This window comes from Portunus trituberculatus, chromosome 2 (assembly GCF_017591435.1).
Source record: "Portunus trituberculatus isolate SZX2019 chromosome 2, ASM1759143v1, whole genome shotgun sequence".
Classification (NCBI taxonomy): Eukaryota; Metazoa; Arthropoda; class Malacostraca; order Decapoda; family Portunidae; genus Portunus; species Portunus trituberculatus.
Window position 1 is genome coordinate 4980654 of NC_059256.1, and position 12831 is coordinate 4993484.

A 12831-nucleotide genomic window follows, 5' to 3' on the forward strand; every position below is an offset into this window, starting at 1 on the left:
ATAATTCTGGATAAAAATTAGTTTCCTGAATAATTTTTTGAAAGGGCATACACCTTTTCATTTCCTTATTTTTTTTTATATAATTCTGGATAAAAAATGTGTTTAATAAATAAATAATTGAAATTTTTGAAAGGGTATACACCTTTCCATTTCCTCAATTTTCTTCCCTTTCTAAATAATTCTGGACAAAACTCAACATTTTTCTAACTTATTTATTGAAAACGTAACAAATTTTGATAATTTTCTCATTTCTAAACCATATTTCAATTTTCCCATTAATTAATCTATTTCGTATTTCTATCTTTTCTAATTAATTTCTCGACAAACTCAACATTTTTCAAACTTATTTATCAAAAACGTAACAAATCATGATCATTTCCTCATTAATTTCCAACAATATTTAAATTTTCTCGTATTTATCCATCTCTCGGAATTTCTTGCGTTTTCAAAATATTTCTCAACAAACTCTAAACATTTTTCTAACTTATTTATCGAAAACGCATCAAATTCTTCATCATTTTTCTCATTTCCGAACCATATTTCAATTCTCCCACAGTCATTAATCTATTTCTTGCATTTCCATCCTTTTCAAATTAATTTCCGGAAAAACTCAACATTTTTCTAACTAATTAATCGCAAACAACAAATTTTTCATAATTTTTTCTCATTTCTAAACCATATTTCAATTTTCCCACAGTCATTAATCTATTTCTTGTATTTCTATCTTTTCTAATTAATTTCCGGAAAAACTCAACATTTTTCAAACTAATTAATCGCAAACAACAATTTCTTATCATTTTTCTCATTTCTAAACCATATTTCAATTTTCCCACATTAATTAATCTATTTCTCGTATTTTTATTCTTTTCTAATTAATTTCCGAACAAAACTCAACAATTTTCTAACTAATTAATCAAAAACAACAAATTCTTATCATTTTTTCTCATTTCCGAACCATATTTCAATTTTCCCACATTCATTAATCAATTTCTTGCATTTCCATCCTTTCCAAATTAATTTCCGGAAAAACTCAACATTTTTCAAACTAATTAATCGCAAACAACAAATTCTTCATCATTTTCCTCATTAATTTGCATCAATATTTAAATTCTCTCGTATTTATCCATCTCTCGGAATTTTTAGCGTTTTCAAAATATTTCTCAACAAACTCTAAACATTTTTCTAACTTATTTATCAAAAACGCATCAAATTCTTATCATTTTTCTCATTTCCAAACCATATTTCAATTTTCCCACATTCATTAATCTATTTCTTGCATTTCCATTCTTTTCAAATTAATTTCTGGAAAAACGCAACATTTTTCTAACTAATTAATCGCAAACAACAAATTCTTCATCATTTTTCTCATTTCTAAACCATATTTCAATTTTTCCACATTCATTAATATATTTCTTGCATTTCTATCCTTTCCAAATTAATTTCCGACAAAACTCAACATTTTTCAAACTAATTAATCGCAAACAACAAATTCTTATCATTTTTTCTCATTTCCGAACCATATTTCAATTCTCTTCCCGTAAAAATCCATCTCCATCTCTCGGAATTTTTAACGTTCGGAGCAAACCACTCGCTGTCCGTCTGTCTGTCTGTCTGTCCGTCCGTCCGTCCAGCAAACACACACACGTACACACACACACATTGGACAAAGATACAAAACGTTATTATGTACAATATATTACAAATGCAAAATAAAACTGAGATTTCTAGTATTTTTTTTATTCCTGGGTTTCTCTCTCTCTCTCTCTCTCTCTCTCGCTCACTCGCTCACTCTCTCACTTTCTCTCAATTGCTATCTCTTGCATTCCATTTTTTTTGTTTATATTTTGTATCTTGTCGCCTCGTGGGACGTGAACCGGACCGGGCCACGATCCGTCTCTATTTCAACACCTGCGGGGAGAAAGGACAGGTGAAGATATGTGGTCCCTTGCCTACACACCCCTAACTTACACTACAGCCTCTTCAAATTAGTATAACTTTGAAAAAAACATCATTAACTTCCTCTGCAGCCTGTTAAACTATTACAGCCTTGAAAACACCAATAACTTCTTTAAAACACCAATAACTTCCACTGCTGCCTGTCAAACTATTAGAGCCTTGAAAACACCAGTAACTTCCACCACACCCTTGAAAAACACCAATAACTTCCACTACACCCTTGAAAAACACCAATAACTTCCACTACACCCTTGAAAAACACCAATAACTTCCACTACACCCTTGAAAACACCAATAACTTCCACTAAACCCTTGAAAAACACCAATAACTTCCACTAAACCCTTGAAAACACCAATAACTTCCACTACACCCTTGAAAACACCAATAACTTCCACTAAACCCTTGAAAACACCAATAACTTCCACTACACCCTTGAAAACACCAATAACTTCCACTACACCCTTGAAAACACCAATAACTTCCACCACACCCTTGAAAACACCAATAACTTCCACTACACCCTTGAAAACACCAATAACTTCCACTACACCCTTGAAAACACCAATAACTTCCACTACACCCTTGAAAACACCAATAACTTCCACTACACCCTTGAAAACACCAATAACTTCCACTACACCCTTGAAAACACCAATAACTTCCACTACACCCTTGAAAACACCAATAACTTCCACTACACCCTTGAAAACACCAATAACTTCCACTACACCCTTGAAAACACCAATAACTTCCACTACACCCTTGAAAACACCAATAACTTCCACTACACCCTTGAAAACACCAATAACTTCCACTACACCCTTGAAAACACCAATAACTTCCACTACACCCTTGAAAACACCAATAACTTCCACTACACCCTTGAAAACACCAATAACTTCCACTACACCCTTGAAAACACCAATAACTTCCACTACACCCTTGAAAACACCAATAACTTCCACTACACCCTTGAAAACACCAATAACTTCCACTACACCCTTGAAAACACCAATAACTTCCACTACACCCTTGAAAACACCAATAACTTCCACTACACCCTTGAAAACACCAATAACTTCCACTACACCCTTGAAAAACACCAATAACATCCACTAAACCCTTGAAAAACACCAATAACTTCCACCACACCCTTGAAAAACACCAAAAATTTCCACCACACCCTTGAAAAACACCAATAACTTTACACTAACACCACCAAAACACCCAAAACACCCCCTGATACACCACCACCTCCTCCTCCTCCTCCTCCTCCTCCTCCTCTTCATGACCTTACCGTGTGTTTGGGGCATAGAGACTTGAAGGTATGAAGGTCAAGGTTCCAGTTGAGTTGCACAGCGCAGGGTACATGAAGCATTGCGCTGCACCCTTTTCCGAGGCACCCTACTGTGGCACCTCCCTCCTGGCAGTGCTGGCATACCTGTAGTGGCAACACCCAGCCCCCAAGGTCAGGTCAAAGGTCAAAGGTCAAAGGAGGTTTAAGATTTCACTATTTTTTGTGTTTTGTAAATTAGAATTGTGAAATGGCTTAGGAAATGTCAAAATTTTCACTACAGGCTTGAAAAACACCAGTAACTTCTACTACACCCTTGAAAAACACCAGTAACTTCCACTACACCCTTGAAAAACACCAATAACTTCCACTACACCCTTGAAAAAACCAATAACTTCCCCTACACCCTTGAAAAACACCAATAACTTCCACTACACCCTTGAAAAACACCAATAACTTCCACTACACCCTTGAAAAACACCAATAACTTCCACTACACCCTTGAAAACACCAATAACTTCCACTACACCCTTGAAAACACCAATAACTTCCACTACACCCTTGAAAACACCAATAACTTCCACTACACCCTTGAAAACACCAATAACTTCCACTACACCCTTGAAAACACCAATAACTTCCACTACACCCTTGAAAACACCAATAACTTCCACTACACCCTTGAAAACACCAATAACTTCCACCACACCCTAGAAAAACACCAGTAACTTCCACTACACCCTTGAAAAACACCAATAACTTCCACTACACCCTTGAAAAACACCAATAACTTCCACTACACCCTTGAAAACACCAATAACTTCCACTACACCCTTGAAAACACCAATAACTTCCACTACACCCTTGAAAAACACCAATAACTTCCACTACACCCTTGAAAAACACCAATAACTTCCACTACACCCTAGAAAAACACCCCTAACTTCCTCTACAACCACTACCACTGCTGCAAACACCACTCACGCTGTCCTGAGCCATCGTAACAGCATCCTCCAATCCACACAATTTGCTGTTACTGACATGGACCCCTGGCGCCCACACAAGACAGGCCTCGTGGACCCAACACTCCGTCCCTGTGGGTAGTCTGTGGTCCCCTGGGTGCTGGCTGGCTGGGAGAGGCCAAGGCTACCTCCACCTGGGGGCTGCAGTGGCAGTGGTGGTGGTGGTAGTGGTGGTGGTGGCGGTGGTGGTGGCTGGGGGGGAGGAGGACGTCGGGGAGGAGAAACCAGCGTTGTTTGTGCGACCCTGGGGAGGAAAAATCTTGGGGTTAGGTTAGGTCCCCCCCCTTCCCTCTCTCTCTCTCTCTCTCTCTCTCTCTCTCTCTCACACATAAAGGATGTTAGGCTGGGAGGCACTGGGAGAGGCTGGGAAACATGGCATGGGAGGCACAGAGGCTGGGGAGAGGCTGGGAGAGGCTGGGAGGCACTGGGAGAGGTTGGGATGCACTGGGAGAGGCTAGGAGGCACTGGGAGAGGCTGGGAGGCACTGGGAGGCTGGGAGGCACTGGGAGAGGCTGGGAGGCACTGGGAGAGGCTGGGAGGCACTGGGAGGCACTGGAGAGGCTGGGAGGCACTGGGGAGGCTGGGAGGCACTGGGAGAGGCTGGGAGGCACTGGGAGAGGCTGGGAGGCACTGGGAGAGGCTGGGAGGCACTGGGAGAGGCTGGGAGGCACTGGGAGAGGCTGGGAGGCACTGGGAGGCTGGGAGGCACTGGGAGAGGCTGGGAGGCACTGGGAGAGGCTGGGAGGCACTGGGAGGCTGGGAGGCACTGGGAGCACTGGGAGGCTGGGAGGCACTGGGAGAGGCTGGGAGGCACTGGGAGAGGCTGGGAGGCACTGGGAGAGGCTGGGAGGCACTGGGAGAGGCTGGGAGGCACTGGGAGAGGCTGGGAGGCACTGGGAGGCTGGGAGGCACTGGGAGGCTGGGAGGCTGGGGCACTGGAGAGGCTGGGAGGCACTGGGAGAGGCTGGGAGGCACTGGGAGAGGCTGGGAGGCACTGGGAGGCTGGGAGGCACTGGGAGAGGCTGGGAGGAGGCTGGGAGGCACTGGGAGAGGCTGGGGGAGGCTGGGAGGCACTGGGAGAGGCTGGGAGGCACTGGGAGAGGCTGGGAGGCACTGGGAGAGGCTGGGAGGCACTGGGAGGCTGGGAGAGGCTGGGAGGCACTGGGGGAGGCTGGGAGGCACTGGGAGAGGCTGGGAGGCACTGGGAGGCTGGGAGGCTGGGAGGCTGGGAGGCACTGGGAGAGGCTGGGAGGCACTGGGAGAGGCTGGGAGGCACTGGGAGAGGCTGGGAGGCACTGGGGGAGGCTGGGAGGCACTGGGGGAGGCTGGGAGGCACTGGGGGAGGCTGGGATAGGCTGGGATAGGTCAAAGAATAGAAAAAGAAAAAATAACGAAAAACAGAAATAACACAGAGGTCTGAGGTATACTGGGGGCTGGGGGACTTTGCTGGGGGCTAGTATCACACTGGGGGGAGGGGTGAGGGAGACACACTGGGGTGAAGGACTGGGGGTGTTACGACAAACATTCTAACACCAATGAGGGAATAAAAACTGGGGGCTTGTCTGAGGGGGGCTGGGTAGGGGGCTGTGGGGTCTAACTGGGGGTCAGTGTGGTACATAATCTTGTGTATCGATACATACAAAAGATAAAACCATGGGTGCACCTGGGGGCTGGGGGCTGACAGGGGGCTGACTGGGGGCTAAACACACATACTAACAAAATAACGGGTGATATTTTGGTACAGGGGTCTGAGTGGGGGCTGGGGGCTGACGGGGGGCTGACAGGGGCTGACAGGGGCTGGCTGGGGGCTAAACACACAAACTAAACTAACACTAAACACACAAAAACAGGGTGATTTGGGGTACGGGGGCTGAGTGGGGACAGGGGCTGACAGGGGCTGGCTGGGGCTAAACACACACACAAACTAACACAAAACACAGAAAAATTAAATAACGGCTGATATTTTGGTACGGGGGGGGGGCTGAGTGGGGGGCTGATTAGGGGCTGGGGCTTACCAGCATCCTCGCAGGGGTAGCAGCTGGCACAAACCGCAGGGGCTGAAGGGGCGGGGGCGTAACTTGCTCAGGCTGGGGCGAAGAAGAGAGAGTAAGTGGTGGAGGAGGAGGAGGAGGAGGAGGAGGAGGAGGAGGAGGAGGAGGAGGAGGTGGGGTGTTGTGGGTCTAAGGATGGGAGGGTGGAGGAGGGGCTGGGAGGAGGAGGAGGAGGAGGAGGAGGAGGAGAAGGAGAAGAAGAAGGAGAAGAAGAAGGAGAAGGAGAAGGAGAAGAAGAAGAAGAAGAAGAAGAAGAAGAAGAAGAAGATAGAAATGAAAACAAAATCAGGAGGAGGAGGAGGAGGAGGAGGAGGAGGAGGAGGAGGAGGAGGAGGAGGAGGAGGAGGAGGAGGAGGAGGAGGAGGGCACCCAGCATCTTCACTACAATTGAAGTAACTAGTAGTAATTTTAATCCCATTTTAGTAGTAGTAGTAGTAGTAGTAGTAGTAGTAGTAGTAGTAGTAGTAGTAGTAGTAGTAGTAGTAGTTAGTATACCCAAGCATTGTTGTTATTATTATTATTGATGATGATGATGATGATGATGATGATGATGATGATGAGAGAGAGAGAGAGAGAGAGAGAGAGAGAGAGAGAGAGAGAGAGAATGAAACACGAGTGAACAGACAGACAGACAGACACGCCCACCTTTGTGATGGGCGGGGCCTCTGAGGCGGACTCCCTGCGTGGGGTTCTCTTCTTGACGCGCTGCGGGGTGGTGTGGGTAGGGTGGGCGGGGTGGGCGGGGTGGGAGGGGTCCTGGAGTGGCGGCGGCGGCTGGTGTGTGGGTGGCATGGTGGTGGTGGGCGTGGTGGTGGTGGTGGGCGTGGTGTTGGCGGTGGGCGGGGCGTGGTCCACCACCTGGCCCTCCACCACGTTGGGCACGGCCTTCTTGGTGATGGCGTGGTGGCCGTGCAGGAAGTAAGGGCCGTAGAGGTCGCCGAGGGCCGTGGCGTGGCTGTAGCGGCGGCAGAAGGCACAGAACCAGGTGGTGTCCTTGACGAAGGCGTCGTAGTTGGTGTGCAGCGTGCTGGTGTAGCCCACCTTGGCCGCCTTGTGTCGCGCCTCCAGCCGGCAGTAGAACGGTACGCTGCTGCCGCCCACGCCGTGCCCACCACCCCCGACCCCGCCCACCAAACCCTCCTCCTCATCGGCCGCCCGCCGCCACGTGTTCACCACCGCCTCCCTGCCGCTTCCGTCCCGGCACACCCGCACCATGGGGCCGCGCTCCCCGCGACCAACACCACCGCCACCGCCACCACCACCACCACCACCGCCCTTCCGCCGCCCCGCCTCGCACTCCTCGCCGCGCCCGCGACCCTTGGCCTTCACCTTGGGAGGCTTGCCGCGCCGCGCGCCCTTCTTGCCGCCCTTCTTCAGTGCCTTGTGGCGGGCAGCGGCGGCGGGCTTGGCGGGGCGGTGAGCGGGGCCCGGGGCGGGGTCTTGGTCCGAGGCAGGGTGCGGGGCGAGGGTGTCGTCGTCCTGGTCGGTGGAGGAGTGATCGTCGGGGTCGTCTGAGTCGTCCTCAGCGTCAGGGTCGTCTGAATCCTGCGTGCTGTCGTCCCCGGGCAGCGCCGCCTGCCCCGGCACGTAGTCCTCGTCCTCGCTCTCCTCCTCCTCCTCCAGATGCAGCAGCAGCAGCAGGTCCGTCATGGCGCCCTCACGCGGCGGCCGCGACGCGCGCTTCGGCCGCCGCTCAGCGTAGCTCTCGCCCGCCGCGGGACCCGGGCCAGGCGTAGGCGCGGGCGCCGCCTCGCCGCTGGCGCCGGGCGCGGCGGGCGCAGTCTCCTCCAGGAAGCGGGCGATATTTTCCACGGTCTCTGCGTCCACGTCCGCCTCCCCCTGGGCGGGGGCGGGGGCGGTGGCGTTGCCGTGAGGCGGGGGTGGGGCGGGGGGCGGCGCCACGGGGGCAGGGGGATGTTCCTGAGTGGTCACATTTGTGCTGGCCTGGATGGGCGGGGGTGGGGGCTGGGGTGGGGAGGGTGGTGGCGCCGCGGGGTCTGGCAGGACGTCTAGGGGCTTCACGTCCAAGTGGTGGGCGTGGGCGTCGTGTGGCAGGTCGTACTTGGTGTCCTGGGGCTCCACCTTGGGGTCGCACGGCTCCACCTTGGGGGCGGCAGCCTCAGCGGGCGGGGTTTTGGCGGGTACCGGGGGCGTGGGCGGGGTCGGCGTAAGGCCCTGGGGCGGCGCCGCCTCACACTTGGCCTCCTGCTTGGCCGGGGCGGGTCGGGTCCTGAGGCGGCGGCCCCGGGGCTCGGCCTCCCAGGCGCTGGGGACTATCACAGACACCGCGGGGTCCCCGGCGGCCCCGGGGCTGTCACACTCCACCTTGGGGCTGGCCAGGGCATGGCAGGGACTGCCGCCCCGCACCTCCGCCACGTCCGTCCTGCCCCGCTGCTGAGAATCCTGCTCCTGCGGGGGCGGGGCGGCGGTGGGGGTGGGGATGGGAATTGGGATGGGGGTGTTGGCGGGTGTGGTGGTGAGGGTGGGGTCGGGTACGGGCGTGGCGGCGGCTGTGGTGGTGGCGGAGCTGGGCGGGGAGGGGTGGCGGGGGGCGTGGTCAGGTACAGCGAGACACTGGTGTGGTGTGGTGGTGTTTGGAAGCACTGCCGCCCCTCGCCCACGCCCAAGGCTCTTCTTCTTCCCCTTACCCTTGCCCTTAGCCTTGCCCTTGCCCCGACCCTTGCCAGCCCCAGCCCCAGCCCCACCCCCAGCCCCGCCCCCACTCCCACCTACCACAGCCCCATCCACCCCAGACACAGCCACAGCCAGGCCCTCGCCGCGCCCCTCTTCACCCACATCTGCGGCTGTCAGTGAGTCCGGGGCCGCAGCAGGGGGCGCCTCGCCCTGTGTTTCCCGTGGGGCTTCGGGGGCCTGGTGGTGGTGGTGGTGGTGGTGGTGATGGTGGTGATGGTGTTGTTGCTGGTGGTGGTGGTGGTGGTGGGGATGGTGGTGCTGGTGGTGGAGCGGGAGCGGGTGGTGGTGGGGGTGGTGGTGGAGAGGGCCGTCCTGCACGGGCGCGTCGCCGCCCCGCATGCCCCGCGTCCTCATCCTGCTGCCGGGGGAGGCCAGGGGAGAGGCCTCCTCGGCGCCCCCGTCCCCCAGTGGGAGCGGCTGGGTGTCGTAGGGTTGTGTGGGGGTGCCGGCCCCGGGATGGGGGGGCTGGCAGCTGCCTGAGGGGGGGGTTGCCCCGCCTGGGGCCCCTGAGAGTGTTGTGTTGGTTCTGGGCACGGGAGGCGGCACGTGGTGGGGCGGGGCAGGGGGTGAGAGTTGGGGCTCCCTGCCCCGCCTGCTGCTTCTCCGCGGGGACACCACGCCCCCCTCTCCCTCCTGTGCTCCGTCCACCGCGGGGGTGTCCTGCCCCGCTGCCGCCTCGCGCCCTTCCAGACAGGCCTCTGGGCTGGGGCCGGGCGTAGTTGCGGGAACCTCGGGGCAGGCGGCGGGACTGTCGACGGCGGCGTTGGGGTGGTCCCTGGGGGACGGGGACGCGGCGCGGGGCCACTCCCTGCCCCGCTCTCCTCCGGGGCTGCGTGAGGTGGAGAAGAACTTCGGCGAGCGCGGGGACTTGAGGGCGGAGTGTTCCTGGGGGGGCCGGGGGCTGAGGGCCGCCTTGCCACCCTCCATGGGGGACTTGGAGCTCTTCCGGGGGCTGCACCCCTTCTTCCGACCTCGCCGCCCCCGCCTGCCCCGACCCCCGCCTTCCCCGTCCGTGTCATTGAAGTCGTACACGTCAGGGCTGAAGGAGGAGGGCGCTGGGGGCGGCGGCCCCGGCACGCGCAGGTCCAGCTCCCCCGTGTCCACGTGCAGGGGCTCCGTCAGCCCCACCATCTCCATGCCACCCCGGCCGCGGCCCCGCGGCGCCCCGCGCAGGGCACCCCTGCCACGGCGGCCGCCCCCGGGCGAGGATAGCGGCGGGTCCACCAGCGGGGCGTGAGTGTGGGTGTGGGCGTGGGTTTGGGCGTGGGTGGTGGGAGAGGCGGGTCGGCCACGCTTCCTGGCGGGGGCGCCGTCCAGCGAGTCTTCGTTCATCTCCAGCACGGGGTCTGTGCCGTCCTCCACGTAGGACACGGCCCGCTTCTGCCGCGTGCGCCGCTTGGTGTCCTCGCCCCCCGCGCCATCCAGCGGGGCGAACTCACTCTCCCCGGCCACCGCGGGCCCCGCACCAGCCCCAGCCCCTGACCCGGCCCCGGGGGGCGAAGCGTCACACTTGCGCTTCTTGGCGGCGCGGCGCGGCGCGTCGAACATGTCGTGATCACCATTGAAGTAGTCCTGGGGGGGCGCCGCGCCGGGGCTGCCCCCCTCCTCCCCCGACACACTCACACCGTTCACTGGGGCGGGGCTTGCTGCCTCCGCCAGGCCCATGCCGCCGCCGCCACCGCCGCCCAGCGCCGACAGGGGCAGCATAGGCGCACGGCGGCAGCGGTCGGCGGGCGGCGTCCTCACACGGCTCACCTCCACCTCGGGCAGGCCCAGAGGCGGGTGGGAGAGGGGGCGCGGCAGCTCCTTAGGGGGATGGGGCTCCAGTAGGTCGGTGCGCACCTGTAGCTGAGGCAGGTGGGGCGTGGGGGCGGGGGACGACGTGCCCTCCTTCACAGGGGGAGGGTGGGGTTGGGCGGCGGGGGGCGCCACCTGCAGCAGCTGTGAGGTGTTGAGGTGGGCGGCCAGGAAAGGGTGCGCCAAGGCGTGGCTCATGGCCTGGCTCATGGCGGCGCCTGGGAAGGCGTCGCGGGGCGGGCCGGCGTGGCGCGGGGCGGTGTCGGCAGGGGAGTCGCTGCGCAGGGAGTCGGCGGGGCTGCCGCGCTGCTCCGTCCCTGCGCGGGTCAGCAGCACGTCGTACCCCTGCGAGTCGTCAGAGCTGGAGTCTGCCGGCGCGGGCTGCGAGGCGGCGCCAGGGGCAGCCCCAGGGGCCGCCACCGGGTAGATGACGGTCTGGCGGCGCGGCTGCTCCTGTTTGCGGCGGTGGCGGGTGCGCTGGTCACCCTCACTCTCACTGCCGCTCTGGCCCCGACCCCGCCCCTCCCCGCCACCTTCGCCACCACCCTCGCCCCCCTCACTGCCCTCCTTCACCTTGGCGGGAGGCGCGGCGCCCTCCGAGGCCAGGCTGCTGGCCGAGGGAGGACGAGGCCGCGCCGTGCGGCCTGGGGAGGGCTGGGGGTCGGATTTCCGGCCCTGGGGAGAGGGCTGTTGCTGCTGCTGTCCCAGGCGCCCCGCCCCGTGCAGGGCCAGCCCCTCACCATTGAGCCCCGCCGTGGCCGCCGACACCAACGCCGCCGCCTGGTGGTGCTGATGGTGCAGCTGCTGCTGCTGCTGCTGTTGCTGCTGCTGCTGCTGTTGTTGTTGTTGTTGTTGTTGTTGTTGTTGCTGCTGCTGCTGCTGCTGCTGCTGCTGATGCTGCTGCTGTTGTTGCTGTTGTTGCTGCTGCTGCCTCCTATACTGTTGCTGCTGCTGTTGTTGTTGCTGTTGTTGCTGCTGCTGCTGCTGCTGCTGCTGCTGCTGCTGGTGGTGCGGGGGCAGAGGCGGGGCGGCAGGGTGCAGGGAGGCTGGGTTGGGCAGGCCGCCGAGTGCCGCCGCCGCCGCCGCGTACTGCCGTGCGGCCAGCAGGCTGCGGTACACGGTGGCGGGGTCGTTGCCGCCCGCTACCAGCTGCTGCAGGGAGGCCAGGGCGGACCCCACGCCGGGCGCCATGCCGGGCAGCGGCGGCGTGGCCTTGGTCTCACCCTTGCTGGGCACGCGACGACCCTCGGGGCGCCCCGGCTCGCCTCGCCCGTCCACCTGCCCCTCCGCACCGTACCCACCATAGCCGTACAGCCGCATGTCCCCAGCAGCGCCTCCTGCAGACACACACACAACATTACACCACTGCCACTACCGCGTGAGTGTTTGATCACTGTTGGATCTGGTGCAGTCTGTGACGAGACAGCCAGACGTTATCCTACGGAACGAGCTCAGAGCTCATTATTTCCGATCTTGGGATAGGCCTGAGACCAGGCACACACCACACACCGGGACAACAACCTCACAACTCCTCGATTTACATCCCGTACCTACTCACTGCTAGGTGAACACTGAACAGTGAACACTGCTAGGTGAACAGTGAACAGTGAACACTGCTAGGTGAACAGTGAACAGTGAACAGTGAACAGGGGCTACACGTCAAAGGAGACACACCCAAATATCTCCACCCGGCCGGGGAATCGAACCCCGGTCATCTGGCTTGTGAAGCCACCGCTCTAACCACTGAGCTACCGGGCGTGTGTGTGTGTGTGTGTGTGTGTGTGTGGGCTGGGGGTATGCTGCCCCAGCGGATGACACACACACACACACACACACACACGCTCTGAGCTCGCTCCGTAGGGTAACGTCTGGCTGTCTCGTCAGAGACTGCAGCAGATCAAACAGTGAAACAAAGTGAAACACACACACACACACACACACACACACACACACACACACACACACACAACATTAAAGAAACAATTTCAAATAAAAAAAATATATATATACTGTGAA

General features: G+C 56.8%; 1 protein-coding gene across 3 annotated transcripts in view; it reads right to left on the minus strand.

Moving 5' to 3' along the window:
* The window catches only part of LOC123503262 (nascent polypeptide-associated complex subunit alpha, muscle-specific form-like), a 22239-nt gene continuing 9408 nt past the window's right edge, over nt 1–12831 (minus strand). For 2 of the 3 annotated variants that reach the window (XM_045252858.1, XM_045252869.1), the window contains exons 4-8: nt 6970–12152; nt 6289–6360; nt 4236–4517; nt 3255–3398; nt 1–1908 (exon numbers count right to left, since the gene is read on the minus strand). In XM_045252858.1, the coding sequence (XP_045108793.1) occupies nt 4398–4517; nt 6289–6360; nt 6970–12152 (5375 nt within the window). In that variant the 3' untranslated portion in view covers nt 1–1908; nt 3255–3398; nt 4236–4397. The remainder of the gene's footprint in view (nt 1909–3254; nt 3399–4235; nt 4518–6288; nt 6361–6969; nt 12153–12831) is intronic. The other variant, XM_045252880.1, reaches the window with a different exon arrangement.